Source organism: Oncorhynchus masou, chromosome 23, assembly GCF_036934945.1.
Source record: "Oncorhynchus masou masou isolate Uvic2021 chromosome 23, UVic_Omas_1.1, whole genome shotgun sequence".
Lineage (NCBI taxonomy): Eukaryota > Metazoa > Chordata > Actinopteri > Salmoniformes > Salmonidae > Oncorhynchus > Oncorhynchus masou.
In genome coordinates, this window is record NC_088234.1 from 49,027,696 (window position 1) to 49,055,146 (window position 27,451).

Here is a 27,451-nt window from a genome sequence, read left to right on the forward strand (position 1 = left end):
CTCTCTCTCTCTCTCTCTCTCTCTCTCTCTCTCTCTCTCTCTCTCTCTGCCCTGTAAAGGAGAGTGCCAGGTATTTAACCGAAACACTTTCACTGAGTTTTATTAGCTCCCTTCACTCCCACGTACGCAAGTTGTGGCTGGGTGATCGTCTGGTGGAGAATATAACCTGTAGCTATAGAGGAAAGGGAGAGTTCAGAGGTTGCCAGTGGTTGGAGCATGCTGGGGAGTTTATGATCTGTGCAGCACCAGTCTGATATGGAGCTGGAGATGACTGGAGTTGACTAATCCTCTTGTAGCTGTCATTTCCTCCTTTCATTAGTTTATAATCGCCGCACTGTCATTTTTTCCCCCTCCCTCCATGTTTTTTTCTTCTTCGTAGATTTTTTTGTTTGTTGTCATCCCTACCTGGCAGTCAGGAAAGCGTGGCACTGTATTTACAGTCTCAATGGACAGGCTGCCTGCGGTGGAGGGGGGGGGGGCGATGGGGGCTTCTCCGGCTGCCAGAGACTGTGCCCACAGTAAACACCAGGCGCTAGCCTCTATCGTGAGTCTAGGGTTGCCTCGTCTGGGCCAACCTGCCTTACTGCTCTAACCACTAAGTGGGATTTTTTTCTGTGATGTGCCAGACACCGCGTCTTAAAATCTCATTAGGCACCCAGGGGACCTGCACTATGCTGCTGCTGACCCAGCCTCATCTAATCACACTGCCTAGGCCCGTGGAGGGAGCACAGCAGCCTGCCTTAATGAACAACCTCCAGAGCTCTGGTCCTCACTCTCTTTCACTCTCTCACGCTCCACTCCTCAGTGGACGAGGAGGAAATTAGTCCGCGTGTATGTGCTTGTTTCTGTTTGTGCGTGGGTGTTCACTGTCCACCAGGTGAAATGAAACCATTTTATTCTGTGTGGTAGTCAGAGGAAACATCTGGAGCACATAAGACTGTGGCTGATTTTGGGACTTAGGTACGGGTCGGTCACTCTTTCTGACTCAGCTGATTTAAATGCAGGTCAGCGTTTTTTTTGTCATGAATCTTGTTCTGGAGGAAGCTCTGCAGTGTTCACGCGCTGGCACTGTCACTGTCACAAAGTCATACAATCTGATTTTAAACCGAACCTTAACTCTAACCATACTGGTAACCCTAATGCCTAACCCTAACCTTAAATTAAGACCAAAAAGCACATTTTGTTTTTCATGAATTTTTACAATATAGCCCATTTTGACTTTGCAGCTGGCTTATCTAAGGTGAAATCGCTCAGTTCTACCTCCAGGACAAGACTCAAGACAATAAACGTCAACCTGCTGAATGAACTCGAAGGCAGATTCTTAAAAATGTTTGCTTGATCATAGAACCAAACCATTTCCCCTTTGTCACTGGTGTTTTGACATTGCTGTTAAGTGTTATCCTCAGAATAAATGTATGTGTTCTCAGTGCCACCTGAGGTTGGATGTGGAAATGTACATAGAAAGGAACAAAAAATAATAATTTTGAAACACTCCAAAATAACTGTCAGAATTTAAAAAAATATTTTACGACTCCTACGATGTGTGGATTTAGTTTCCCTTGAATTCTATCAGAGGTGAGTCAGATTCGGTCTGATAAGATTAATGGTTGTTTGAAACAATGGCATCCTGTGATGTTTGCCACACAGCTTCAGTAGCTTGTTTCCTACCCACAACAAGATGAGTGTGTAACCATTGTGGGTTTAGAGGTGATAGGGGGGCTGGTTTTGGGGTGCCATTCTCCCCAGTAATTGGTCCATAGTGTGATGATCTCATTAGCCTCTGGGAACCACAGCTATGGCTTCTTGTTAGGCCTCTGACATCACACTATGAGGGCTGCAGAGGAGGAGGGCAAACCTGATGTCTGTCAACAACAAACACTTATTAGTTACTCAAAACATTAGGCATTGTGATTGACATTTCTAATGCACGGATAAACTATTAAATTACGAGTAAATTACTGCTCTACTTTTATTTAATTGGGCTTTATTTTGAATTGCTCTTTGTATTCACTTTGTTGTTCTATAAAAAAAATCAAAATCTAATTTTATTTGTCACGTGCCAAATATAACTGTGAAATACTTACGAGCCCCTAACCAACAATGCAGTTCAAGAAATAGAGTTAAGAAAATATTTACTAAATAAACTAAGGTAAAAAATTAAATAAAAAGTAACACAATAAAATTACAATAACAAGGCTATGTACAGGGGGTACCGGTACCGAGTCAATGTGCAGGGGTACCGAGTCAATGTGCAGGGGTACAGGTACCAAGTCAATGTACAGGGGTACCGAGTCAATGTGCAGGGGTACAGGTACCGAGTCAATGTGCAGGGGTACAGGTACCGAGTCAATGTGCAGGGGTACAGGTTAGTCCAGGTCATTTGTACATGTAGGTACACCTGAAGTGACTATGTATAGCAGCAGTGTAAAAACAAAGAGGGGGGAGGGGGATGTAAATAGTCCAGGTGGCCATTTGATTAATTGTTCAGCAGTCTTATGGTTTGGGGGTAGAAGCTGTTAAGGAGCCTTTTGGACCTAGACATGGCGTTGCAGTACCGCTTGCCATGCGGTAGCAGAGAGAACTATCTATTACCTGGGTGACTTTGACCATTTTTGGGGCCTTCCTCTGACACCGCCTAGTATATACAGTTCCAGTCAAAAGTTTGGACACACCTACTCATTCAAGGGGTTTTCTTTATTTTTTACTATTTTCTACATTGTAGAATAATAGTGAAGACATCAAAACTATGAAATAACACACATGGAATCATGTAGTAGCCAAAAAAAGTGTTAACCAAATCAAAATATATTTTATATTTGAGATTCTTCAAAGTAGCCACCCGTTGCCTTGATGACAGCTTTGCACACCCTTGGCATTCTCTCAATCAGCTTCACCTGGAATCCTAGCTTCTAGGCCTGACAAACAGGCAGTTTACTTTGGGAACACTTTTCATCCGGATGTGAAAATACTGCACCCTACCCAAGAGAGGTTAATTAACGGTCAATTGCCGTGAGACCGGCAGTTATTTGCTTGACAATCACCGGCTGACAAAATGTAATGAGTGCCACAGCCCTAATCATACCAAGCTCAAAGTCACCTCAGTCACTCGTTTTGCCCATTCTAACGTTCAATTGAACATTAACTGAATGCCTCGATGCCTGTCTGTCTGCTTTACAGTATATAGCAAGCCACGGCCACGTGACTCACTGTCTGTAGGAGCAAATCATTTTCATAAACGGGTGGTGTACCTAATAAACTGTCCACTGAGTGTATATCATGTGCAATCTAACTTGAACTTGATTAACCTCAACCGAGAGTTGTTCCTGGTCAGGTCACGTAGTCAGGAAATATGTATGGCCATACGTACTCCTCCAATATGGTTTGATGTGGATTGCATCAAACCAATGATTATCATGTATAGCTTCTGCTTTGTTTAAATAACGAGTCTTGCTACGTGTGGCAAACGGTTTGTCAACCACTTTACCTCTACCTACATGTACATATTACTTCAATTACCTCAACTAACCTGCGCCCCCGCACATTGTCTCTGTACCGGTACCCCCTGTATATAGCCTCCACATTGTCTCTGTACCGGTACCCCCTGTATATAGCCTCCACATTATCTCTGTACCGGTACCCCCTGTATATAGCCTCCACATTGTCTCTGTACCGGTACCCCCTGTATATAGCCACCACATTGACTCTGTACCGGTACCCCCTGTATATAGCCTCCACATTGTCTCTGTACCGGTACCCCCTGTATATAGCCTCCACATTGTGTCTGTACCGGTACCCCCTGTATATAGCCTCCACATTGACTCTGTACCGGTACCCCCTGTATATAGCCTCCACATTGACTCTGTACCGGTACCCCCTGTTTATAGCCTCCACATTGACTCTGTACCGGTACCCCCTGTATATAGCCTCCACATTGTGTCTGTACCGGTACCCCCTGTATATAGCCTCCACATTGACTCTGTACCGGTACCCCCTGTATATAGCCCCCACATTGTGTCTGTACCGGTATATATATATATATATATATCCCATTTAGCAGACGCTTTTGTCCAAAGCGACTTACAAGTCGGCTGGGGCCACTACTTTTGCATATGGGTGGCCCCAGTGGGAATCGAACCCACGACGCTTGGCGTTGCAAGCGCCATGCTCTACGCCATGCTCTACCGACTGAGCCACACAGGACCCCCGGTACCCCCTGTATATAGCCTCCACATTGTGTCTGTACCGGTACCCCCTGTATATAGCCTCCACATTGTCTCTGTACCGGTACCCCCTGTTTATAGCCTCCACATTGTGTCTGTACCGGTACCCCCTGTATATAGCCTCCACATTGTGTCTGTACCGGTACCCCCTGTTTATAGCCTCCACATTGTCTCTGTACCGGTACCCCCTGTATATAGCCTCCACATTGTCTCTGTACCGGTACCCCCTGTATATAGCCTCCACATTGTGTCTGTACCGGTACCCCCTGTATATAGCCTCCACATTGTGTCTGTACCGGTACCTCCTGTTTATAGCCTCCACATTGTCTCTGTACCGGTACCCCCTGTATATAGCCTCCACATTGACTCTGTACCGGTACCCACTGTATATAGCCTCCACATTGTCTCTGTACCGGTACCCTCTGTTTATAGCCTCCACATTGACTCTGTACCGGTACCCACTGTATATAGCCTCCACATTGTCTCTGTACCGGTACCCACTGTATATAGCCTCCACATTGACTCTGTACCGGTACCCACTGTATATAGCCTCCACATTGACTCTGTACCGGTACCCCCTGTTTATAGCCTCCACATTGACTCTGTACCGGTACCCCCTGTATATAGCCTCCACATTGTCTCTGTACCGGTACCCCCTGTATATAGCCTCCACATTGTGTCTGTACCGGTACCCCCTGTTTATAGCCTCCACATTGACTCTGTACCGGTACCCCCTGTATATAGCCTCCACATTGTCTCTGTACCGGTACCCCCTGTATATAGCCTCCACATTGTGTCTGTACCGGTACCCCCTGTTTATAGACTCCACATTGACTCTGTACCGGTACCCCCTGTTTATAGCCTCCACATTGACTCTGTACCGGTACCCCCTGTTTATAGCCTCCACATTGACTCTGTACCGGTACCCCCTGTTTATAGCCTCGTTACTGTTATTTTATTGTCGCTTTTTAATTGTTATTTTTCTATTTGTTTATTTCACTTTATTTAGTCAATGATTTAGTACTTTCTTAACACTTATTTTACACCCTCTCAAAGCACCTTTTACATGGATCCTGTCTCTTCCAGACATCCCATATGTGAGTAATAACCCGTAGTCCCTGCCATTGCACATCGCACAGGAAATCACCTGATGCTCCTAATGCCACCAGCTGCATGGTAATGACATGGGTCAGGCTTGGCAGGGACTGGCTGGGGCTGTGTAGAGCTAGAGAGAGGACTTCAAACAGCAGTGTGTGGCAGGGCCAGAGAGAATCAGAGGCAGCAGGGATGTGAGGTTTGGGAGCAGTGTTGTTGTCAGCATAATGAGAGGGTTGGGGAAAGGCAGATGTATTACCTCTGCCATTATGTTTCAACACTGAAAATCCAACCAAATGGTGCTTGTCCCGTTTTAGGGAAAACACACTAAATTAAACAAAATACATGGATGCAATATGTGTAGAGTACAGTAGTGACTGGGAGGCACTGAACACGACCTATAGGCCACAGGACAAAGAATCAGCCTCTTTCTTTTTAGCTATGGTAGGAATGTTATTATAGATGGAACATGTTTAACTTTCTCTACAATGAATTTGAAACAGCCTTTCAATTTGAAACACTAGCGCAAGGCTAAGATTGCCTCTAAAGACCTGAAAAGCATGTGATTAAATTTCCTGTATGTGTGGAACATTATAACACATTACACCTTCCAGGAATTTCAGCTGTGTTTGACATGCTTTCCTACAACTTGTAATGGAGTGCCAGAAGAGGGTGATTACTCGTTCCCTCTCGCTCAATTGAGCAATTGACTCGTGGTTTGCTGAGGAGATTCCTGCACTGGTAGAAAGGACGACAGACCCAGGCAGCCAAGATATACCTCATAGGCAGCAGGTATTCCCATTGGGGGGAATGGAAGCAGACAGGGTGGTTGAGTGTCAGTAATAACCCCCCCCCCCCAGGTCAGCGATCAGCTAACTGCGTATATTTCTGGGTGACTCTGGGGAGACAAAAGTGAGGACTAGGCAGCGGAGTCCAATACACACTCCACACTCTGTCTGCTAGCAGGCTCCTGGCTATATTTTGTATAGTTTGATGTCGTTTTTAAAGTTTTTATCTGGCTTGCGGTACATGGTTAGCGGAGGTGAGTGGTGTGTTGGCGTGTGCGGTGCGCGTGAAGACTAGCTGGAGCTATGAAGGAAATTCCTTTGTGGATGAATAAGCCTCGGGTGACTGACAACTCTGAGACCGAGGAAGAGGAAGAGCGAGAGAAAGAGAAAAGGGAGACTTTAGGTGTGAATGATGGGTTAAGAGAGAATACAAAAGAAGAATGGCACTTACTCAATTGCTGTACCAACAGCAAGGTATTTACAGTAAAGACCTTGAACTCCCAGTGTAATACTTTCCTGTGCACACCTCTGTCAGGTGGTTTGGGTCTTAGCCTCAAGTAGCCTTATCTGGGCCTGAGGTCTCCCTCAGAACTGGGCTGAGGTCTTGATGACTGTTATGATGAAAAAACAAACCCTAGGGCTGAATACATTACAGGCTCCTCAATTAAGCCAGATTTGCTGAGGAATTATGCGGCCTCCAATCGGAATGGCTCATTTGCCACCCCCCTCCTTGCATCTTTGTGATGAATATTGATGGATCTGGATGGATCCATCATGACTCTTAATGTTGCAGCTTGACATTCCTGCTCCATATCTTGTTGTGCCAAAGCACAAACTTCCTCAAGGAGGTCCGTGGCATGTGGGGGGGGGTGAAATCAGAGAAGAAAATAATATTGGAAGGTAACTCATCATGAAATGTCAAACAAAGTTCGTAAACATTGGTTGTTTTGTCTACTTGCTGTTTATTTAAAGATAGATCAGCCTCCGAGTTAAACCTTTTTTCCAACAATAAACTGCTGTGAAGTGTGTGTGTGTGTGTGTGTGTGTGTGTGTGTGTGTGTGTGTGTGTGTGTGTGGCTGTGTGTTGGGAATGTCATTGGGATCGCTGTCACCTGTGGGCACAGCTGGCTGAACTTCATGTTCTTTGTGTTTTTTAGTGGTATGCCATCTGCCCTGCATGAATGGAGGGAAGTGCAGTGCCAGGGACAAGTGTCAGTGCCCGGCTACCTACATGGGGAAGTTCTGCCAGATGCCTGTTCAGAATGGGAATGGGCAGCAGCAGACATCCCAGATTCACTCCACTCACACTCTGCCCCTCACCTTCAGCAATGGACAGAACCCTGGTAAGATGGAGGGACTGAGTTCAAATACATGTTCAGTTTAAAAAATATATATATTTATTTAAAATTTTGTTCATTTTTATCCAAGGGCATATAGGTAGAAATACAAAGGAGTATCCAATAAGTAATAATAATACATCTCAAGTGCAGTCATAGAACATTAACTTTCTCTTTTCAATAACTTTCACCCCATGTATCCTTTTTTACCTCGTCTCCCCCAGTGAAATATGCCCCCAGCATCGTGAACATCCATGTGAAGCATCCTCCGGAGGCCTCGGTGCAGATCCATCAGGTCTCCCAGCTGGATGCCAATGGGCAGAAGGTGAAAGGCAATGGGCAGAATGGCCAATCCCAGACCCAGTCCCACTACACCTACCACCACTCAGACAGCAGACAGAAGATCCAGCAGCAGGGACACAACATCATCTACCCCAACCAGCAGAGCTACGTCCCCCAGTACCAGCCCGTCTCCTCCAAGAGCCAGCTGGGACGCTGCTTCCAGGAGACCACCGGCACACAGGTCAGAGAGGGACAGGGGGGAATCTGGAAGTGTTGAGAGTGCAGAGTGAGAATATTGGAAGACAGATCAGAGAAGGACAGGGGGAAAGGTGGGGATTGGAGAAAGAAAGTGGAAATATGAGGGAGAGAGGGAGAGAAAGAGCTATTGGCTGGCTTTGCGGATAAACAAGGTAATGAGTTCTGCTTCAATGCCAGCCATTGATCATTCTTCGCATTTGAAAAAACACAATCAAAGGAGCTGTTTGTCCATCAAACTAATCTACGCTAATCGAAATTGATGTGTGTTTAGAGGACAAAAACAAACGTGACTCCATTTAAATCAATCCAGGTGTAGAGCCTGGAGAGCCATTTTTCAGTCTGCTGGCCTTTATACTCCAAGAATAAAGATGCCATCAACACCAAACAACTTTTCCCATCTAGAAATAACTCATGTCAGTGCTTTAATACACCCAAAGTTATTAGCAGTATTGGCACCTCGCCCATCTTATCCACTTCACATCACCATTCAATTTGGTTTACATTTAGCAGTCAGATTGACATTGTGGTGATAAGACTCCATCAGCAGGCGAGGCGCTGAGGACTGTTCCCTTATCAGTGTGCGTTGATCTGAGGGAGGCTGGACGACGGGATGTTGTTCTATAATAGAACTGTTCGGTCTGAGAGTTTGAGTTGGGGTGACAGAAGGGTATTGTGTAATGCTGAAGCACACAAGCCCGTGTCGTGAGGCATCATTGTGCAGCTTTTTTTCCTTCAGCCAGCCAAGTGGAGGAGCAATTCAGCGGGTCGGAGACGAGGCGTATGTTGAAGTGGCTTCTAACGATCACGGATTACAAAAAGAAAGCCAGTCATGTCGCAGACACCAATGCTGTACGTACCCGACGAGCTAAACACCTTTTTCTCACACTTCGAGCCAAATGACTCTGAGCTGCCGAGGAGAGCCCCTGAGGACAGCGAGGGCTACGTGCTTACGGTCTCCACGGAAGACATGGTACTGTAAGTCATTGAAGCGTGTTAACCCTCGCAAGGCTGCCGGCCCAGACGGCATCCCGAGCCGCGCCTTCCGAGAGTGTGCAGACCAGCTAGCTGTGGTGCTTTTGGACATTTTCAATCTCTCTCTAAATCAGGCCGTTATCCCCACCTGCTTCAAGATGTCCACTATCATCGCCGTGCCCAAGAAAGGGAAATGAATTGAATGACTACTGACTCGTAGCACTCACTTCCGTCATTATGAACTGCTTCGAGAGGCAAGTCAAACACTACATCACCTCCTCCCACCCTGACACACGCTTCTCCAATTCGCCTACCACCCGACAGATCCACGGACCACTCAACCGCTATTGCACTGCACACTGCACTCACCTAGACAAGAGGAATGCATATGTGAGGAGGCTGTTGCACTGCACACTGCACTCACCTAGACAAGAGGAATGCATATGTGAGGAGGCGGTTGCACTACAGCTCGGCCTTCAATACCATAGTGCCCTTTAAGCTCACCACAAACCTCACAGCCCTGGGACTGAACTCCTCACTATGCAACTGGGTCCTGGACTTCCTGACAGTCCACTGATGACACAACAGTCCTGATCACCAACAACGACGAGACGGCCCACAGGGAGGAGGTAGGCACTCTGATGGTGTGGTGCCAGGAAAACAGCCTCTTCCTCAACATCAGAAAAACAAAGGAGCTGATTGTGGACGGTAAAAAATGTTTAATTCCTCTGTGTACACATCTCTAAGGAGCTGAAATGGTCAAACTACAAGGACACCGTGGTGAAGAAGGCACGACCGCGACTCTTTAACCTCAGGAGGCTGAAGAAATGAATCTTGTCCCCGAGGGCCCTCACAGTGTTCTACAGGAGCACCATCGAGAGCATACTGTCGGGCTGCATCACAGCCGGGAACTCCACGGCCGCTGACCGCAAGGCACTACAGAGGGTTTTATGCTCAGCTGTGCTTCATCCCATATTTGGAAATAACTTCATTTGTACAGACCCAGGCTAAACCCTAGACACATTGTCTTGATCTTTCCCTTTTTTTGTTTATAGTTCGGGAACATTAGAACTATGCTAGAATGCTAACAAAAAAATGTGGAGGTCTGGTTTCAAAAACACGACACCGCCTTTCTCTCAACACCATAGGCAAGTTACATAATGTAGCCAAGCTACTTCAAGTAACAACAGAATGTCCAGCCCGAATGCACCATTGGGTGCGCACTGCTTGCCATCCAGGACACCAACAAAACCAGGTGTTCCATCACTCGTTTGAGGGCAGTACAGGAGCTTCATGTCTAAAACTATCAGACTGGCCAATAGCTTCTACCCCCAGACCATCAGGCTGCTGAATAGCCACCACTAGTCAGCTACCTGCTCCTCCTGCCTCCACTGTCTCCGCTGTTCTCCCTTTGGACCCTCCAATGGACATGTTCTCCCCCCCCTCCCCCCTTTTCTCCCCAATTTCGTGATATCCAATTGGTAGTTTGTTCTGTCCCATTGCTGTAACTCCCGTATGGACTCGGGAGAGGCGAAGATCGAGAGCCTCGCTTAACCCAGCTGCACCAATGTGTTGAAGGAAACACCGTCCAACCGGCGACCTTGTCAGCGTGCATGTGCCCGGCCCGCCACAGGAGTCGCTAGAGCGTGATGGGACAAGGACATCCCAGCCAGCCAAACCCTCCCCTAACACGGACGACGCTGGGCCAAATGTGCGCCGCCTCATGGGTTTCCCGGTCGCGTCCTGCTGCGACACAGCCCGGGATTGTACCCGGATCTGTAGTGACGCCTTTAGCACTGCGATGCACCACTCGGGAGGCCTTCCAATGGACATTTATATGTATCATTGTCACAGTTGTAAATATGTATTTATTATTATTGTTGCTTTTATTGTTTCCTTCACACCTGCGCTGTTGGAGCTTAAGTATTTCACTGTACACTGCAACTACATCTGCGACCCTGTGCATCAAATATTTTGGGGGGAATAAAAAGTGGAGTGAGTTTGTTTTCCTTCTGAAAATACTGAATTCACCCTCTTAATCTCTCCTCCTGCTGTTCCTTTCTGTCTGTGTTTCTCTCCTCTCTCCTCTCTTCCTCATTCTCATTCTCCTACACACTCTCTTCTAAATGCCAGTGTGGCAAGGCCCTCCCTGGTCTCAGCAAGCAGGAGGAATGCTGTCAGAGCATCGGAACATCCTGGGGGTTCCACAAATGCCAGAAGTGCCCAAAACCATGTAAGTACCAGTGTAAAACAAGTAACACTCGTTGACTGGTGTAGATTATAGTGGTTGAACTTTGTCATATGAGAAATGGGGAGTGAGAGAGACTGTCATGGGATAGACATAGAGCGAGACAGAGACAGATGAACTGTACACCCAAATAAGGAAATCTCAGCCCATTTGAAATTTGTCTCAGCTATGTGAATACTGTGTGGCTATTTGCTGCGGAGACACAGTAGTTGAAGATAAATCAGGTAATACACTTTACTGGCACTGTGGAAGCAGTTTACTGGCATGTGCAGTTTCTCACTTCATAACTGCATCCAAGAAAGGGAGTTTTTGTGTCGAGACAATCAACACGTTGGAACCCAGCTTCTGCCAAAAAATGGGAAAATAGTTTTTTACAGCTTGAGAATGACAAAGGAGGGGTATGAAGGAAGGGTGGGTGGGGGAGTTGAGGGAAACAGATGAATTTTGTGAAGACACGCGAGTGTGAATGTGCTGAACAGACCCAGACCCACAGTAATGTTCCAATAACCGGACCCCTGGGTCTAGTCCTCTGACTCACCTCATGGTAATCCTCTAATAACTTTATTTTAAGAGTGGTGAAAACTGTTCACTCTCTTACCCCCAGATGAGCATTACAACATTGCTGTGTTTCATCCATATTTGGAAATAACTTCATTTGTACAGACCCAGACGAAAACCTAGACACATTATCTTGATCTTTCCCTTTCTTGTGTTTATAGTTCTGGAACGTTTGAACTATGCTAGAATGCTAACAAAAATGCTAGGACAGAAATTTGGAGGTCTGGTTTCAAAAACATGACAAAGCCTTTCTCTCAACACCATAGGCACGTTACATAATGTAGCCAAGCTACTTCAAATGTCCAGCCCAGTCATTTCAGAGCAGCTGCTCTTTAGGCACTGTTAGCCTATCTTCAATACTACTCTTAGACTTGTATTTCAGGAACACTGTGTTAAGTTGAGAACATTATATGACCCCTGTGTTTATCCAGATAAAAAAGGTGGTCAGCTTTTGGCCCTGTAGGTTTATTTTGAGAAGAGATCTGTTCAAGAAACAAGCCTGGGTGTCTCCATGCCAGTAGTCTGAGTTCCCACGTGGCTGTCCTGTCTTTCTCTTCCTGGGCTATTTTAGCTAGTTGTTACCCAGTGGAGACGGCTGGGGAAGGTTTAGGCCCTTGTGAGCATTTGGCCATTCCAACAACCTCCCCAGAGTGCTGCTTAAAGAACTCTCTATAATTATCTTTGTTTCCTTCATGCCAAAGCCATTGGGTCTATGAGAGATTGGGGGACAGGGGAGGGTGGGAGGAGACGGGGGTGCGATGTGGTTGGAAATATGTGTTTTCATCATTTAACTGGAGGGAGATGGATATCTTCACCTGAATAGCTTGTACTCCACGGATCATCAACTAGATTCAGCTGCGGGTTAATTGTTTTTTATACCGGGTGATCATGGGGCTGGAACATAATTCTAAATCATTTGTGACTGCAAATTTACCGCTAGAAGCCCAAACAGATGTAATATGTGACAAAAACATAATTTCAAACCTTGCTTACATTTGCATATGTAACAGTTTTGCTTCCACCATCTCCTCGCCCCTACCTGGGCTCAAAACAGGGACCCTCTGCACAAATCAACAACTAACACCATCGAAGCATCATAACCTATCGCTCCACAAAAGCCGTGGCCAGAACAACTACTTCAAAGGTCTCAAAGCGAGTGACGTCACCGATTGAAACGCCGGTAGAAGCACCCCGCTAACTAGCTAGCCATTTCACATCAGTTACATATACGCACGTGTAACTAACTGTCTATTATGTTTGGGGATACTTTGGAACAGATTTCCAAAATTAAAATCACTTGGAGCTGATTTGCTGGTGTTTTTACAGCCCCCCCCCCCTTGTACTCAGAAAACTGGGGGGGCTAAATCAAATCAGCCGCAGGCCGGCAGTTGAGCAACCCTGTTGTACTCAATAAGAATTCATAAACTAATTTGTAGCCCAGAAGAATACTATTAGATTTGTCTGCCTCAATCAGACAGGCATCAAAGTACTCTGCACCCTCACCGCACTTTGCAGATTAAATCATTATGCTTTGATCATTAATCTTATGAAAGCTTATTTAGTTAATCAGGTTTTCATCACCTCGTTTTCTGTCAGGGAGCCTTTTCCCTGTTGGGCCTGAAAATAGAGTTTAACTTGGTTAGTTTGTACTCCTGTCTTACCTAACAGGTAGACTCTTTCATGTTCAGAAATCACCACGCAACCAGTCACATTTTCTTTTCCCAATGCTTCTCTGGTTTCCACATGGAACAAAACCTATAGTTCTTCACCAGTTTGTTCCCAAAGGCTCCTGTTATTGGAAGGTACAAAGGCACAGTGTAATGTCTGGCTGTGTTGGAAGTCAGGAATGCCAGGGGAGTGAGGTTAGCATTTATGTGCGGGCCCTGTGTGAACTGCTCCATTGTGCCCCGGAGACAGTTGTAACTGGTAAATAAATTGGCTTACACGCAAACAAACATAGCCTTGTTCCCTGTTAAGCAAGCGAGCAATCTGCTTTCAGGTATTTGGGTGCCACCCTGTTACCGGGTCTGAAATGCCCTCCAACAGTACTTCTGTCTGCCACAGTAGTTCTATATCCCCCTTCTTACCTTAAGCAGGGTGGAAACATTAGTCCAAACATTTGTGCAACTAAAATAAGTTTCTTTTGGACAAATTCAGGTAGGTCCCTCCCCGTTTCATTCCGTTTAAGAAACGTTTTGCAACAGAGTTGGCATAATGCATAAGCCCCAGACTTTGAGTAAAGTCTCCATTTGCGATCACCCCTCAGCTTTGAAATGGATAGATTTATTCTGTGCCAGTACCGTGGGAAATGCAGTTTAATGGTTCCACTTTGAGGACTCTGACTGTGCCCTAAAGCACTCTTCCTCTGTCAGCCCTCTGTCAGATATTGGCTCCATTCGTTGAGTTTTTACAATGAAAGCAATTAATGTCAACCTTTGGAAATTAAATACACAAATTATGTGGACACCCCTTTAAATTAATAGATTTGGCTATTTCAGCCACACCCGTTTCTGACAGGTCTATAAAATTGAGCACACCGCCATGCAATCTCCATAGACAAACATTGGCAGTAGAATGGCCCATACTGAAGAGCTCAGTGACTTTCAACGTGGCATCGTCATAGGATGCCAACTTTCCAACAAGTCAGATCATCAAATTTTTGCCCAGCTAGAGCTTCCCCGGTCAACTGTAAGTGCTGTTATTGTATAAGTGGAAATGTCTCGGAGAAACAATGGCTCAACTGCGAAGTGATAGGCCACACAAGCTCACAGAATGGAACTGCTGAAGTGCATAGTGTGTAAAAAATCATCTTTCCTCAGATGCAACACTCACTACCGAGTTCCAAACTGCCTCTGGAAGCAACGTCAGCACAATAACTGTTCGTCTGGAACTTCATGAAATGGGATTCAATGGCGGAGCAGCCGGACACAAGCCTAAGATCACCATGATCAAAGCCAAGCGTCGGCTGGAGTGGTGGAAAGCCATTGGACTCTGGAGCAGTGGAAACGAGTTCTCTGGAGTGATGAATCACGCTTCACCATCTGGCAGTCCTTCGGACGAATCTGGGTTTGGGGGATACCAGGAGAACGCTATCTGCCAGAATGCATAGTGCCAACTATAATTTGGTGGAGGAGGAATAATGGTCTGGTGCTGTTTTTCATGGTCCGGGCAAGGCCCCTTAGTTTCCAGTGAAGGGAAATCTTAACACTGCAGCATACAATGACGTTCTAGACGATTCTGTGCTTCCAACTTTGTGGCAACAGTTTGGGGAAGGTCCTTTCCTGTTTCAGCATGACAATGCCCCCGTGCACAAAGAGCCCTGACCTCAACCCCATCGAACACCTTTGGTGTAAATTGGAACGCTGGCTGCGAGCCAAGCCTAATTGCCCAACATCAGTGCCCGACCGCACTAATGCTCTTGTGGCTGAATGGAAGCAATTCCCTGCAGCAATGTTCAAACATCTAGTGGAAAGCCTTCCCAGAAGAGTGGAGGCTGTTATAGCAGCAAATGGGCGACCAAGCAGAAACTGTGGATAGATGGCAGCACTTGTGCAAAACTGAAAGCACGTACCACCGCATTTAATCATGGCAAGGCGACTGGAAACATGACAGTGTAGTTAGTCAGTCTAACAAGCAGAGCGTCAGTATAGAGACAAAGTGGAGTCGCAATCAATCCCAGTCTGCTGTCCCCACATGCTTCAAGATGGCCACCATTGTTCCTGTTCCCAAGAAAGCAAAGGTGACTGAACTAAATGACTATCGCCCAACAGCACTCACTTCTGTAATCACAAAGTGCTTTGAGAGACTAGTCGGGGATCATATCACCTTCAACCTACCTGTTACCCTAGACCCATTCCAATTTGCTTACCGCCCCAATAGGTCCACAGACGATGCAATCGTCATCACACTGCACACTGCCCTATCCCATCTGGACCAGAGGAATACCTATGTAAGAATGCTGTTCATTGGCTACAGCTCAGCATTCAACACTATAGTGCCGTCCAAACTCATCATTAAGCTTGAGACCCTGGTTCTCGACCCCACCCTGTCAACTGGGTCCTGGACTTCCTGACGGGCCACCCCCAGGTGGTGAGGGTAGGAAACAACATCTCCACCCCGCTGATCCTCAACACTGGGGCCCCACAAGGGTGCGTTCTCAGTCCTCTCCTATACTCCCTGTTCACCCATGACTGTGTGGCCATGCACGCCTCCAACTCAATCATCAAGTTTGCAGACGACACTACAGTGGTAGGCTTGATTACCAACAACGTCGAGACGGCTTACAGAGAGGAGGTAAAAAAATAACCTCTCACTCAATGTCAGCAAAACAAAAGAGATGATTGTGGACTTCAGGAAACAGCAAAGGGAGCACCCCCTATCCACATCGACGGGACAGCAGTGGAGAAGGTGAAAAGTTGTACATATCACAGACAAACTGAAATGGTCCACCCACACATACAGTGTGGTGAAGAAGGCGCAACAGCGCCTCTTCAACCTCAGGAGGCTGAAAAAATTTGGCTTGTCATTGAAAACCCTCACTAACTTTTACCGGTGCACAATTGAGAGCATCCTGTCGGGCTGTATCACCGTCTGGTATGGCAACTGCAACGCCCACAACTGCAGGGCTCTCCAGAGGGTGGTGTGGTCAAGGCCATCAGATTGTTAAACAGCCAACACTAGCACAGAGAGGCGGCTGCCTACATACAGACTTGACATCATTGGCTACTTTAATAAATGGAACACTAGTCACTTTAATAATGCCACTTTAAGAATGTTTACATATCTCACATTACTCATCTCTTATGTATATACTGTATACTGTATCCTTTACTATCTATTGTATCTTAGCCGCTCTGTCACTGCTCATCCATATAATTTATACTTATATATTCTCATCCCATTCCTTCACTAGATTGTGTGTATTAGGTTTTGTTGTGGAATTTGTTAGATATTACCTGTTAGGTATTGCTGCTCTGGCGAATCTAGAAACATAAGCATTTCACTACACACGCAATAACATCTGCTAACCATGTGTATGTGACCAATGAGATTTGATTGAACTCCATGATTTTGGAATGAGATGTTCAACAAGCAGGTTTCAACATACTTTATGCCATCTAGTGTATTATGGCTACATGATGTTTGGCATTTGGAAGTGGAGGTAAGAGAGTGTTTGTGTGGCCAGGGATAAGAAAGTTGAATGCAGGAGAGCAAGTGTTTGTTCATGGGTTTGATCAGTTGCCGCGCATGTGTGCACCATGTGAGAGACAGATTTTTTTGCACTTATTTTCCTGTTAATTTTTTTCCTTCATGATAATGGTTGCTGGGGCTGGCACGCAACTGAAGCCCATATGGGAGCAAACAAGGTTTCCTTTTGTATTCAATGTTTTATTTTTGCCATGAATCTCATTTTCCCTCGAGGTAAGCTTGAGATCACTATTCTTGTCCTCAAACAGCTATCAGACAATGGCAGTAAACTGAGAGGCCTGCGTCAGGAGGATAGTACCATGAATTAGTGATGGAGATAAAAGAAGGATTCAAGCACCCTGTCGTCAATCCCCAAAAAGTGTAATGGTTTTATCCGTGGCAGGTTTCCTGAAGTCACCTCTCGCCTGAAATTAGGATAAATTGATCAACTGTAATAAACTCAGTAAAGGATGAAACATCCATTTTTCAAGACTCTTTAAAAGATCATTCGTAAACATTCAAATAACTTCACAGATCTTCATTGAAAGGGTTTAAACACTGTTTCCCATGCTTGTTCAATGAATCATAAACAATTACTGAACATGCACCTGTGGAACGGTTGTTAAGACACTAACAGCTTACAGACGGTAGGTAATTAATGTCACAGTTATGAGAACTTAGGACACTTAAGAGGCCTTTCTACTGACTATGAAAAATACCAAAAGAAAGATGCCCAGGGTCTCTGCTCATCTGCGTGAACATGCCTTAGGCATGCTGCAAGGAGGCATGAGGACTGCAGATGTGGCCAGAGCAAATAAATTGCAATGTGCGTACTGTGAGACACATAAGACAGTGCTACAGGGAGACAGGACGGACAGCTGATCGTCCTCACAGTGGCAGACCATGTGTAACAACACCTGCACAGGATCGGTACATCCAAACATCACACCTGTGGGACAGGTACAGGATGGCAACAACTGCCCGAGTTACACCAGGAACGCACAATCCCTCCATCAGTGTTCAGACTGTCTGCAATAGGCTGAGAGAGGCTGGACTGAGGGCTTGTAGGCCTATTGTAAGGCAGGTCCTTACCAGACAACTCCGGCAACAACGGGCACAAACCCACCGTCGCTGGACCAGACAGGACTGGCAAAAAGTGCTCTTCACTGACAAGACGCGGTTTTGTCTCACCAGGGGTGATGGTCGGATTCGCGTTTATCGTTGAAGGAATGAGCGTTACACTGAGGCTGGTACTCTGGAGCGGGATCGATTTGGAAGTGGAGGGTCCGTCATGGTCATGTGTCAAAGCATCATCTGACTGAGCTTGTTGTCATTGCAGGAAATCTCAACACTGTGCATTACAGGGAAGACATCCTCCTCCCTCATGTGGTACCCTTCCTGCATGCTCATATTGACATGACCCTCCAGTATGACAATGCCACCAGCCATACTGCTCATTCTGTGCATGATTTCCTGCAAGACAGGAATGTCAGTGTTCTGCCATGGCCAGCGAAGAGCCCGGATTTCAATCTAACTGAGCACGCCTGGGACCCGTTGGAGGGTGAAGAAATAGCCGGGAAATTGCAGGCGCCTTGGTGGAAGAATATGGTGCAAGAACTGGCAAATCTGGTGCAGTCCCTGAGGAAGAGATGCACTGCAGTACTTAATGCAGCTGGTGGCCACACCAGATACTGACTCTTACTTTTGATTTTAACCCCCCCCCCCCCCCTTTGTTCAGGGACACATTATTCCATTTCTGTTAGTCACATGTCTGTGGAACTTTTTCAGTTTATGTCTCAGGTGTTGAATATTGTTATGTTCATACAAATATTTACACATGATTAGTTTGCTGAAAATAAACGCAGTTTACAGTGAGAGGATGTTTTTTTTAGATGGCACTTCCCCTGAATGTGTTAAACTCAATTGTGTGTTTTGTTCATGTATACACATGTATGTGTTGGTGAAACACTGGTTTTGACTAGGTGTTGATTAAATCATGTGTGTGTTGAACAGGGCAGAGTAGAGATACTGTGGGCTTCCTTCTGCCTAAACAATTCTGGATCCGTCATCAAATGCTGTCTACTCCCATCAAGTCAGGAGGAATCCCCAAAGTATCAGTAGAAGTACATTTGAAAAACCTATGTATCATAGTCAATTAAACGCGTTCTTATGAGATAATGAAGCGTACGTTCTTCTGAGTCATGTAAAAGTCTCTAAAAATAAGATATCTCTCTCTCTTCTCCAGCTATTCCTCTGACAGCAGGAGGATCAAGACACACAATGGACTGCCCCCAGGGATACAAGCGCATCAACAACTCCCACTGCCAAGGTAAGAGCTGCGGTCCACCTCTTGTTCAACGTCTCTATGACTACCACTGCCATTGTTTGGCTTGTGTTTTCGCACACAGAGAGCAGAGAGAAGTCTGTTTTCTCAGCGTGGCGGAGGGCTTCGCCAAGAGAAATGAGCCTTAAAGAAGTGATTTGTCACCAGCCACATAAAACCCTGCGAGAGCGCAGGGCTACCATCCAGAGACGAGGAATGAATATGCTTCATTTTGACAAGGAGATCATTCTCTTGCTTTGTGTCGTTTCCTGTGCTCTCTACTCTGCTCTTTCCTTGGGTGATGTCGGCCTGTCTACCTATATACAGCACCCTCTGCTGGTCCCTCACCCTCTAGTCCTCCACAGATAGACTGACTCAGCCCATTTATGACACTGGTTTGTCAGCTGCCATTTGTTGTCTCCTGAAATCTATCAAAAATGAACGTTTTTCTTGCCTTTCTCCTCTTGACTTGCTCGTCAGTGATCAATCCTGCTTTAGCAGGACCCCAAACACCATAACAGCCATGCGGGGGAGAGAGGGAAAAGAGGCAGGTGCCATATTTGATAGATTTCCTTAATCTGTATTGAATTGGGATATGATAGCGAACAATGACTACAATACTTCAGGACTGGCAGGCCGTTTTCAGAGGAGTCACACTAAATCAAGCCTGCTCTGCCCCAGCGACTTTTGAACCTACTGTGGCCCATTCACTCAGCATTCCACTCAAGGGGAGGGAGGGTGAGGGAGAGAGACCAGTGTCTGTGTATACGCCACACGCCCACTCTGAGGCAACGGACTGCTCACCTTTTCAACAAAAAATATAACCCCTACTGCTCTCCTCTAATCAGCAGGAAACCCAGACCTCTGCTTCTCTCTGATAGCCGACTGTTTGCACTGACAGATCTTACACAGAGGAGTTATGAAATAGTGAAGGCTTATCCTTAATATTGTGCTCGTGAGCATCTCTACTACAGTAACAACTGGCCAACACTAAGCACACTACATTATTCTACATCATTGCGATTTCTATTGGAACCGTGGACGGTACATTTAAAACATTAGGGGACATCACTCCCTACTCACTTCAAAGGGATCCCATTCATTGACGGCACTGTTACTGTAGTGCATGGCACAAACAACAGAGGGCATCTGCCCGGGTTCCACTGGTTCTACATGAGGCAGAGTGCCACCGCGCCAAGGCGCGTGCCATAACTGTGGTTAGACTGAGAAGGGCTCTGAAAGGGGAGCCGAGGCCTGACCACTGCCTATTCGGAGTGCTGCCAGGCTGAGGAGAGTGACAGCCCAGGAGACCAGACTTATTATTCCTGTGGAGGTGCTGTGACTCTTTACCCTGTAATCCAACACATCCTGTTCCCCTTATTATCACCCCTTTTTTTTACAGAGCTGATTTGGATTGAATCTCCATTTTGTTTTCCTTTGAGCTAGCTATGTGTGTTTACTAATTGTTGGATATGGTGTGACGGTCCAATATAACAAATGGAGGGAAAAAAGAGACACGATAGAGGATCACTCGGCTGGTTTAAAGTTGCGTGTAGTCGGCGGGTCTGGTTCTGATCCAGGTTCAGGTTCAATATTCCCCAGTGAGCCATTTGAGTTCTGAAGGGGTGAGGGGAGGGGGGTAAGGCTTGGTGTTTGGCTGGGTCATGTTCAGTATGACTTCTCTTGGACAAGCCAATCTCCCTCCCACATACTCTCGTTTAACACTTCTCAGGCGCTGCTGAAGGTTGTGGTGACTAATGCGTGCAAGTTCTTCCCAGTCCAGGCAGTGGATCTGAGTCCAAAGTGATTAAAGTGATGAGAGAGCAGTGATCTCCTCACCCCAGCAGCATACTCCTCTGTGTGTCATCAGAGGCAGTGGGCCGCTCTCTGTGGGGCCCCGAGGGGACAGAAATAGTGAGTGTATATTGTGAGTAATTATTCTGTCAGTGCAGTGATTGACAGCGCGTGTGGGCAGGGCTTAAAGGAACGATGCAGGTGTTAAAACCGTGAAAGCGCCAGTGGAAACACATCCCATAGATGAGAATAGCCATTCGTTGATATTCCTAGCAGAGGAATATCAACAGTAAAGAATGTAACGCAAACGTCTTTCTCCTACTGAGATCTGCCTAATTTGGATCATCTGACCTGTGAAACAAGTGGGAATACCCACCTTCCACCACCCCCGGGAATGACGTCTCTTCCCCTATTTGTTGATTCAATTCCTGTTTAACAGAACACAGCAGAGCCTCCTGTGACCTCAACCTGGTCAGGATGTGTCCTCTGAAATATTCATGACATTACATGGAAGGATATCAACGTGCTGTGGCCTGTACCACATGATGGTGTGATGCTGCTCTTGTCAAGGCACACGGCCCACGTTGTCGTGTGTGAGGCTTCTAGAACACTCTGTGGATGAGTGATGATCCTGTACTGGTATATCTTTTCACTTTTGCAACAGAATGAACAACATGTAAAGTGATAATATTAACCCCGTTGAATAAAATTAAAGGGGAACAAATCCAATGGAACTCTGGATGGAACAAAGCTCCCGTTTGGATACTTAACACGAAAGCATGCTTCGTATTTATCCCTCTCAATGACAAACTACACTTGTAATCTGGATACCAAAACAAATGAACACAATATATGTAAATAGCTAAGAGGCAGCCATGTTGGAAGGGGATACAAAGTCTGCTTGTCTCCTGTTATAACAAAGTATACAGAGGAGAGCATTCTGTTCACCTTCTTCCCGCTGGACATATTACGTCTACCCAGTTGTTGGTTCCTTAACAAGTCAGACTCTATTTATTTATTTCACCTTTATTTAACCAGGTAGGCTAGTTGAGAACAAGTTCTCATTTACAACTGCGACCTGGCCAAGATAAAGCGAAGCAGTGTGACACAAACAATAACACAGAGTTACACATGGAATAAACAAACATACAGTCGATAATACAATAGAAAAAAGTCTATATACAGTGTCTGCAAATGAGGTAGGATAAGGGAGGTAAGGCAATAAATAGGCCATAGTGGCAAAATAATGACAATATAGCAATTAAACACTGGAGTGATAGATGTGCCGAAGATGAATGTGCAAGTAGAGATACTGGGATGCAAAGGAGCAAAATAAATAAATAACAGTATGGGGATGAGGTAGTTGGATGGGCTATTTACAGATGGGCTATGTAGAGGTGCAGTGATCTGTGAGCTGCTCTGACAGCTGATGCTTAAAGTTAGAGAGGGAGAAATGAGTATCCAGCTTCAGTGATTTTTACAGTTCGTCACAGTCATTGGCAGCAGAGAATTGGAAGGAAAGGTGGCCAAATTAGGAATTGGCTTTGGGGGTGACCAGTGAAATATACCTGCTGGAGCGCATGCTACGGGTGGGTGCTGCTATGGTGACCACTGAGCTGAGATAAGGCGGGACTTTACCTAGCAAAGACTTATAGATGACCTGGAGCCAGTGGGTTTGCGACAAATATGAAGCGAAGGCCAGCCAACGAGGGCATACAGGTCGCAATGGTGGGTAGTCTATGGGGGGCTTTGGTGACAAAACGGATGGCACTGTGATAGACTGCATCCAATTTGCTGAGTAGAGTGTTGGAGGCTATTTTGTAAATGACATCACCGAAGTCGAGGATCGGTAGGATAGTCAGTTTTACGAGGGTATGTTTGGCAGAATGAGTGAAGGATGCTTTATTGCGATATAGGAAGCAGATTCTAGATTTAATTTTGGATTGGAGATGCTTAATGTGAATCTGGAAGGTGAGTTTACAGTCTAACCAGACACCTAGGTATTTGTAGTTGTGCACATTCTAAGTCAGAACCGTCCAGAGTAGTGATGCTAGACGGGCGGGCGGGTGTGGGCAGCGATCGGTTGACGAGCATGCATTTAGTTTTACTAGCTTTTAAGAGCAGTTGGAGGCCACAGAAGTAGTGTTGTATGGCATTGAAGCTCATATAGAGGTTAGTTAACAGTGTTCAAAGAAGGGCCAGAAGTATACAGAATGGTGTTGTCTGCGTAGAGGTGGATCAGAGAATCACCAGCAGTAAAAGCGACATCATTGATGTATACAGAGAAGAGAGTCGGCCCGATAATTGAACCCTGTGGCACCCCCAAAGAGATTGCCAGAGGTCTGGACAACAGGCCCTCCGATTTGACACACTGAACTCTGTCTGAGAAGTAGTTGGTGAACCAGGCGAGGCAGTCATTTGAGAAAACAAGGCTGTTGGGTCTGCCAATAAGAATGTGGTGATTGACAGAGTCGAAAGCCTTGGCCAGGTCGATGAATACAGCTGCACAGTATCATTTAGGACCTTGAGCGTGGCTGAGGTGCACCCATGACCAGCTCGGAAACCAGATTGCATAGCGGTGACTGGCTGACATGGCTACTCCGCAGTGAACCAGTGAACCCCCAAAGCTGTTAGTCCCACATCCAGCCTCATAACCTTTGAACTAAGGAAATCAACCTGCTCTTTTATCAGGTTACTCCATAACCGGGAGACTGTCTCCTCCACTCCACATGAATAACCTCAAACTACGGGAGCTGCCTTGGGCCATAACAGTGATGTTGGGGCTACATCAAACGTCATGATACGAATGTGGTTGTTGTGAGCTATTATACAAACGTATGTATAGAAACAAACCAAATTATGGTAATCGGTGGAATTGTCGGCGTACACATCTCTATTCTATGCACATTCAGTTCATAATCCTTTCTGTACTGTGTAATACACACTAATATGTATATCAACAGTGTATTACTTTGTTCCTCTCCTTGGTTTTCTGTTGCAGATCTTAATGAGTGCCAGCTGCAGGGTGTGTGTCCCAACGGAGACTGTCTGAACACCATGGGCAGCTACAGGTGCAGCTGTAAGGTCGGCTATATCCCTGACCCCACCCTCTCCACCTGTATCCGTAAGTCCGTCATAACTCTCCCTGTCTCTCTCTCTCTCTGTCTCGCCCTCTCTTCCTCTCTCGCTCTATCTCCCTCTCTCTCGCTCTGTCTTTCTCTCTGTGCTATATTTGGGTGTGATTTAAAAGTATATATTACTTCAGCCTGTACAGTCAGGATTGCAGTCTGCAAGATTGCAGTCTGTTTTGAATGCCGCAAAGCGTACTGCAAAGGCTGTGTTTTGATGATATGCATATGAATGTGGGAACAGATGGGAATGCATGGATGAATAGCATGGCGTTTATCATATTAATTAGATTCCCCTCAGAGCATGGAGCAAAAGGCACAGCATATTGCCAAACACAACAGATCGTATTTCTCTCCACTGAAAGTGGGAGGGAAGGAAGGAGTTTTGGGTTGAGAGATTAAAATCCTAGTGACTTGATTCTCAGTTCTCTGGGTTCTTGGTAGGAGAGCAATTGATCAGTGCCTGGCCTTTAACGACAGTCTTGTTTAGGATGCTTTTCCCTGCCGGTTGTTGTCTCTCCCAGTCCGACCTGTGTGTGTGTGTGTGTGTGTGGGGGGGGGGGGGGGGGGGATTTGACTCTTGGTTTGTGTCTCCTCCTGGTTCTCCTCTATTTATCTCATTGCTATTGAAACCTGAGTGGCCATTCATCAACATCACTGGCTATGGCAAGGAGCCTTGCTTAAGTTTTGTCCTTACATGGAGAAAGGAGGCATTGGAAATTCATCAGTGACATCACCCATTGTGTTTCCCCCCTCCCCTGCATGTGTTGCCTGTCATTGAACCGCCAATGTCGGATCTAGACATCTCCCCTCATTGTGTGTGTTGACTTACTGAGCTCTCTGCTGGCATGAAAGGCACAGTGGAGTTTAGAGAGAAACATATTGGTGTTGATGAAGGACCAAATACAGCCTGACCCTCCTATGTACTGCCTTTGTGTGTTGATTGGCTTATAATATGCTTGACAACAACAGTAACCAACCAAAACTGACTTTCCCATTGTGAGAGCCACTAATAATGCCCTATTGTACCATGGAATCAGACTTCACACATACATGTGCATCCTGTGTCCAACTACACTTATAACTAAAATAAACCGATGCATTCCATGCGTAGCACTTACAATAACTGTGACTCAATTTTATTTTCGGATTCTGACACGCCATCAAACGTTCCACTGGTGCAAGACAAAATTCTTGACCAAAAGATCAGTAATGACTGCTTGAAATGCACATACCATGCAAGATTAACCCTTTATAATCGTGGGAATTGGCCTGTATGGATAGGGCTAAATTGAAATGTTTCTTACAGAAGAAATGTGAAATGCATAAGCATGGCAGCAGTTGAAAGGGAACAGTTTGGAGATTATGGGGGAATTATTAGACAAAAGGTGTGGGCACAACAGTTCACCTGACTGAATCCAAACATTACACTGTTGATTTTATGTGCATTTTACATTTACTGTACTTTTTGCCGGATTTGTTGATAACGAAATCTGAAAATACTCTGGATACATTCAGTAACATGATAAGAAGATTTCTGGAAAATGTGGGTAGATGCAACATAAGACAAAAAAAAGAGTTTGAGTGAGAGGACTAATTGGTGTCTCCAAGTGGCCAACACACCTCTCAAAAGTGTGCACAGTTCCTAAGTCATTTCAATGCAATTTTATGTCTATGTTTTATGTTATAGTTGAAGAAGAGTCTTCAACTACAACTTTTTTTGTAGCTCTCCTAGTTGTGCCGTTGAGGAACTAGATCAAGCACACTTGTAGTTGCTTTGTTTTGCAGTGCCTTAGACCGCTGCACCACTCGGATGCCAAAATCTGCATTTTCAAACCATATACGGGTACAAGTGTAAAGTGCTACGCTCCAAATAGGTAACATGATGGGAGACAAGTGCAGCAACTGTCTAGAAATTAAGGGAGGGCTTCCCAGGGCAATCTAGCAGAACTCCAGCACCCTCATCTCTCTCCACCTCCCCTTCCCATTCCCCTCTACTCTGCTGCCTCTCACATCCGACAAAGGGAGAGATCCCATCATTGGGGCATTCACTAGCCTATTCACGGGTCGGGCTGCTCTAGTTTACTTTGAGAAACCAGGAGAGCCCCAACAGTCACCCTCTAGCCCTATTAGCTAGACAGTTTCTGAGACTCAAGAAAAGACTCAAGCGTGAGTCACTGGCAGGGACGCAACTTTGGTTTAAGAAGTGGGGGGACATATAATAAATAAATAAAATAGTTATTTTATCTGGTCGGATCAACACTACAAACAAGCCACCGACCCCTCGGAGGTGTCCACATGGTCCTAAAGCACACTTTTGCCTTGTTTTGTGTCACATTCCAATGATAAAACAGGTGGGGACAAAAATGGCATTTCAGAATGTGGGGGGTCCCCAGTGAAAGTTGCACCCGTGGTCACTGGTATTAATTGGCGGCTTTGGCGAGGCCTTAGAGCAACTTCAATGAGGGTGGTAAGGAGAAGGGAGGAGGAGGGTGAATGGAATTTGGGTAGTGATTGGAGACTCTAGAGCGAAAGTGATTGCTGCCTGTCATACATGATTCTCCCGTGTGCTCCAGAGCTCTCGTGCTCCCGTGTGCTCCCGTGCTCCCGAGTTCCAGTGTGCTCCCGTGCTCCTGTGTGTCCGAGACTCAGAGGCGCCGTCACGATTTTTGTTAAGGATTTTGGAGGGACGGCAGATTTGGAGCCGTTCGAGCCCCCCTTTCCAACAGTACACACACACACACACGCTCGCACACACACCCTCTCTGTCAATAATGATTGAAAACCTGATAACTTTTTTCAGTCTGTTTTGACGAATATCAATGCACCACACAAACTGCCTAAAGCGGAAAATGTTAGAAGAATTACAACTTCAGAACAAGTCTTTGTGACCTTTTGTACAGGATTGAGAAGCATCTATTACATTTCACTGTTCTTTGAATGATGTCTTGGGCACTCCAGTACTTCTAATTTGATGTTGATATGCATTAACCCATTAAGCCCTCCTTTTGGCCTCAGCAGTTCAACATTGTTACATTTTGGGATTTGGAGACTGTTGTGAGAGTGGAAAAAAAGGAATATCATGGTCAGTTTGTATGAGCACTGATTTAACGTTGATAGGAGAGCTCACCCATTGAAAAATGAAGAAATAGTGGAAGAACATCATGTGGTTCCAGCTTTACTTGGAAGTCAAATCCTTAGAGAGTCTTTGTTCCGTTGGTGCCTTGCCATACCACAGTTTCCACTACTACACTTCAGGAT

At 45.8% G+C, this 27,451-nt stretch overlaps 1 protein-coding gene across 6 annotated transcripts in view; it reads left to right on the top strand.

Moving 5' to 3' along the window:
* LOC135510979 (latent-transforming growth factor beta-binding protein 1-like) overlaps positions 1–27,451 on the top strand; it is a 140,665-nt gene that overhangs the window by 39,533 nt on the left and 73,681 nt on the right. For all 6 annotated transcript variants that reach the window (XM_064932367.1, XM_064932363.1, XM_064932365.1 and 3 more), the window contains exons 6-10: positions 7,261–7,446; positions 7,665–7,963; positions 11,086–11,185; positions 19,191–19,274; positions 24,064–24,186. In XM_064932367.1, the coding sequence (XP_064788439.1) occupies positions 7,261–7,446; positions 7,665–7,963; positions 11,086–11,185; positions 19,191–19,274; positions 24,064–24,186 (792 nt within the window). The remainder of the gene's footprint in view (positions 1–7,260; positions 7,447–7,664; positions 7,964–11,085; positions 11,186–19,190; positions 19,275–24,063; positions 24,187–27,451) is intronic.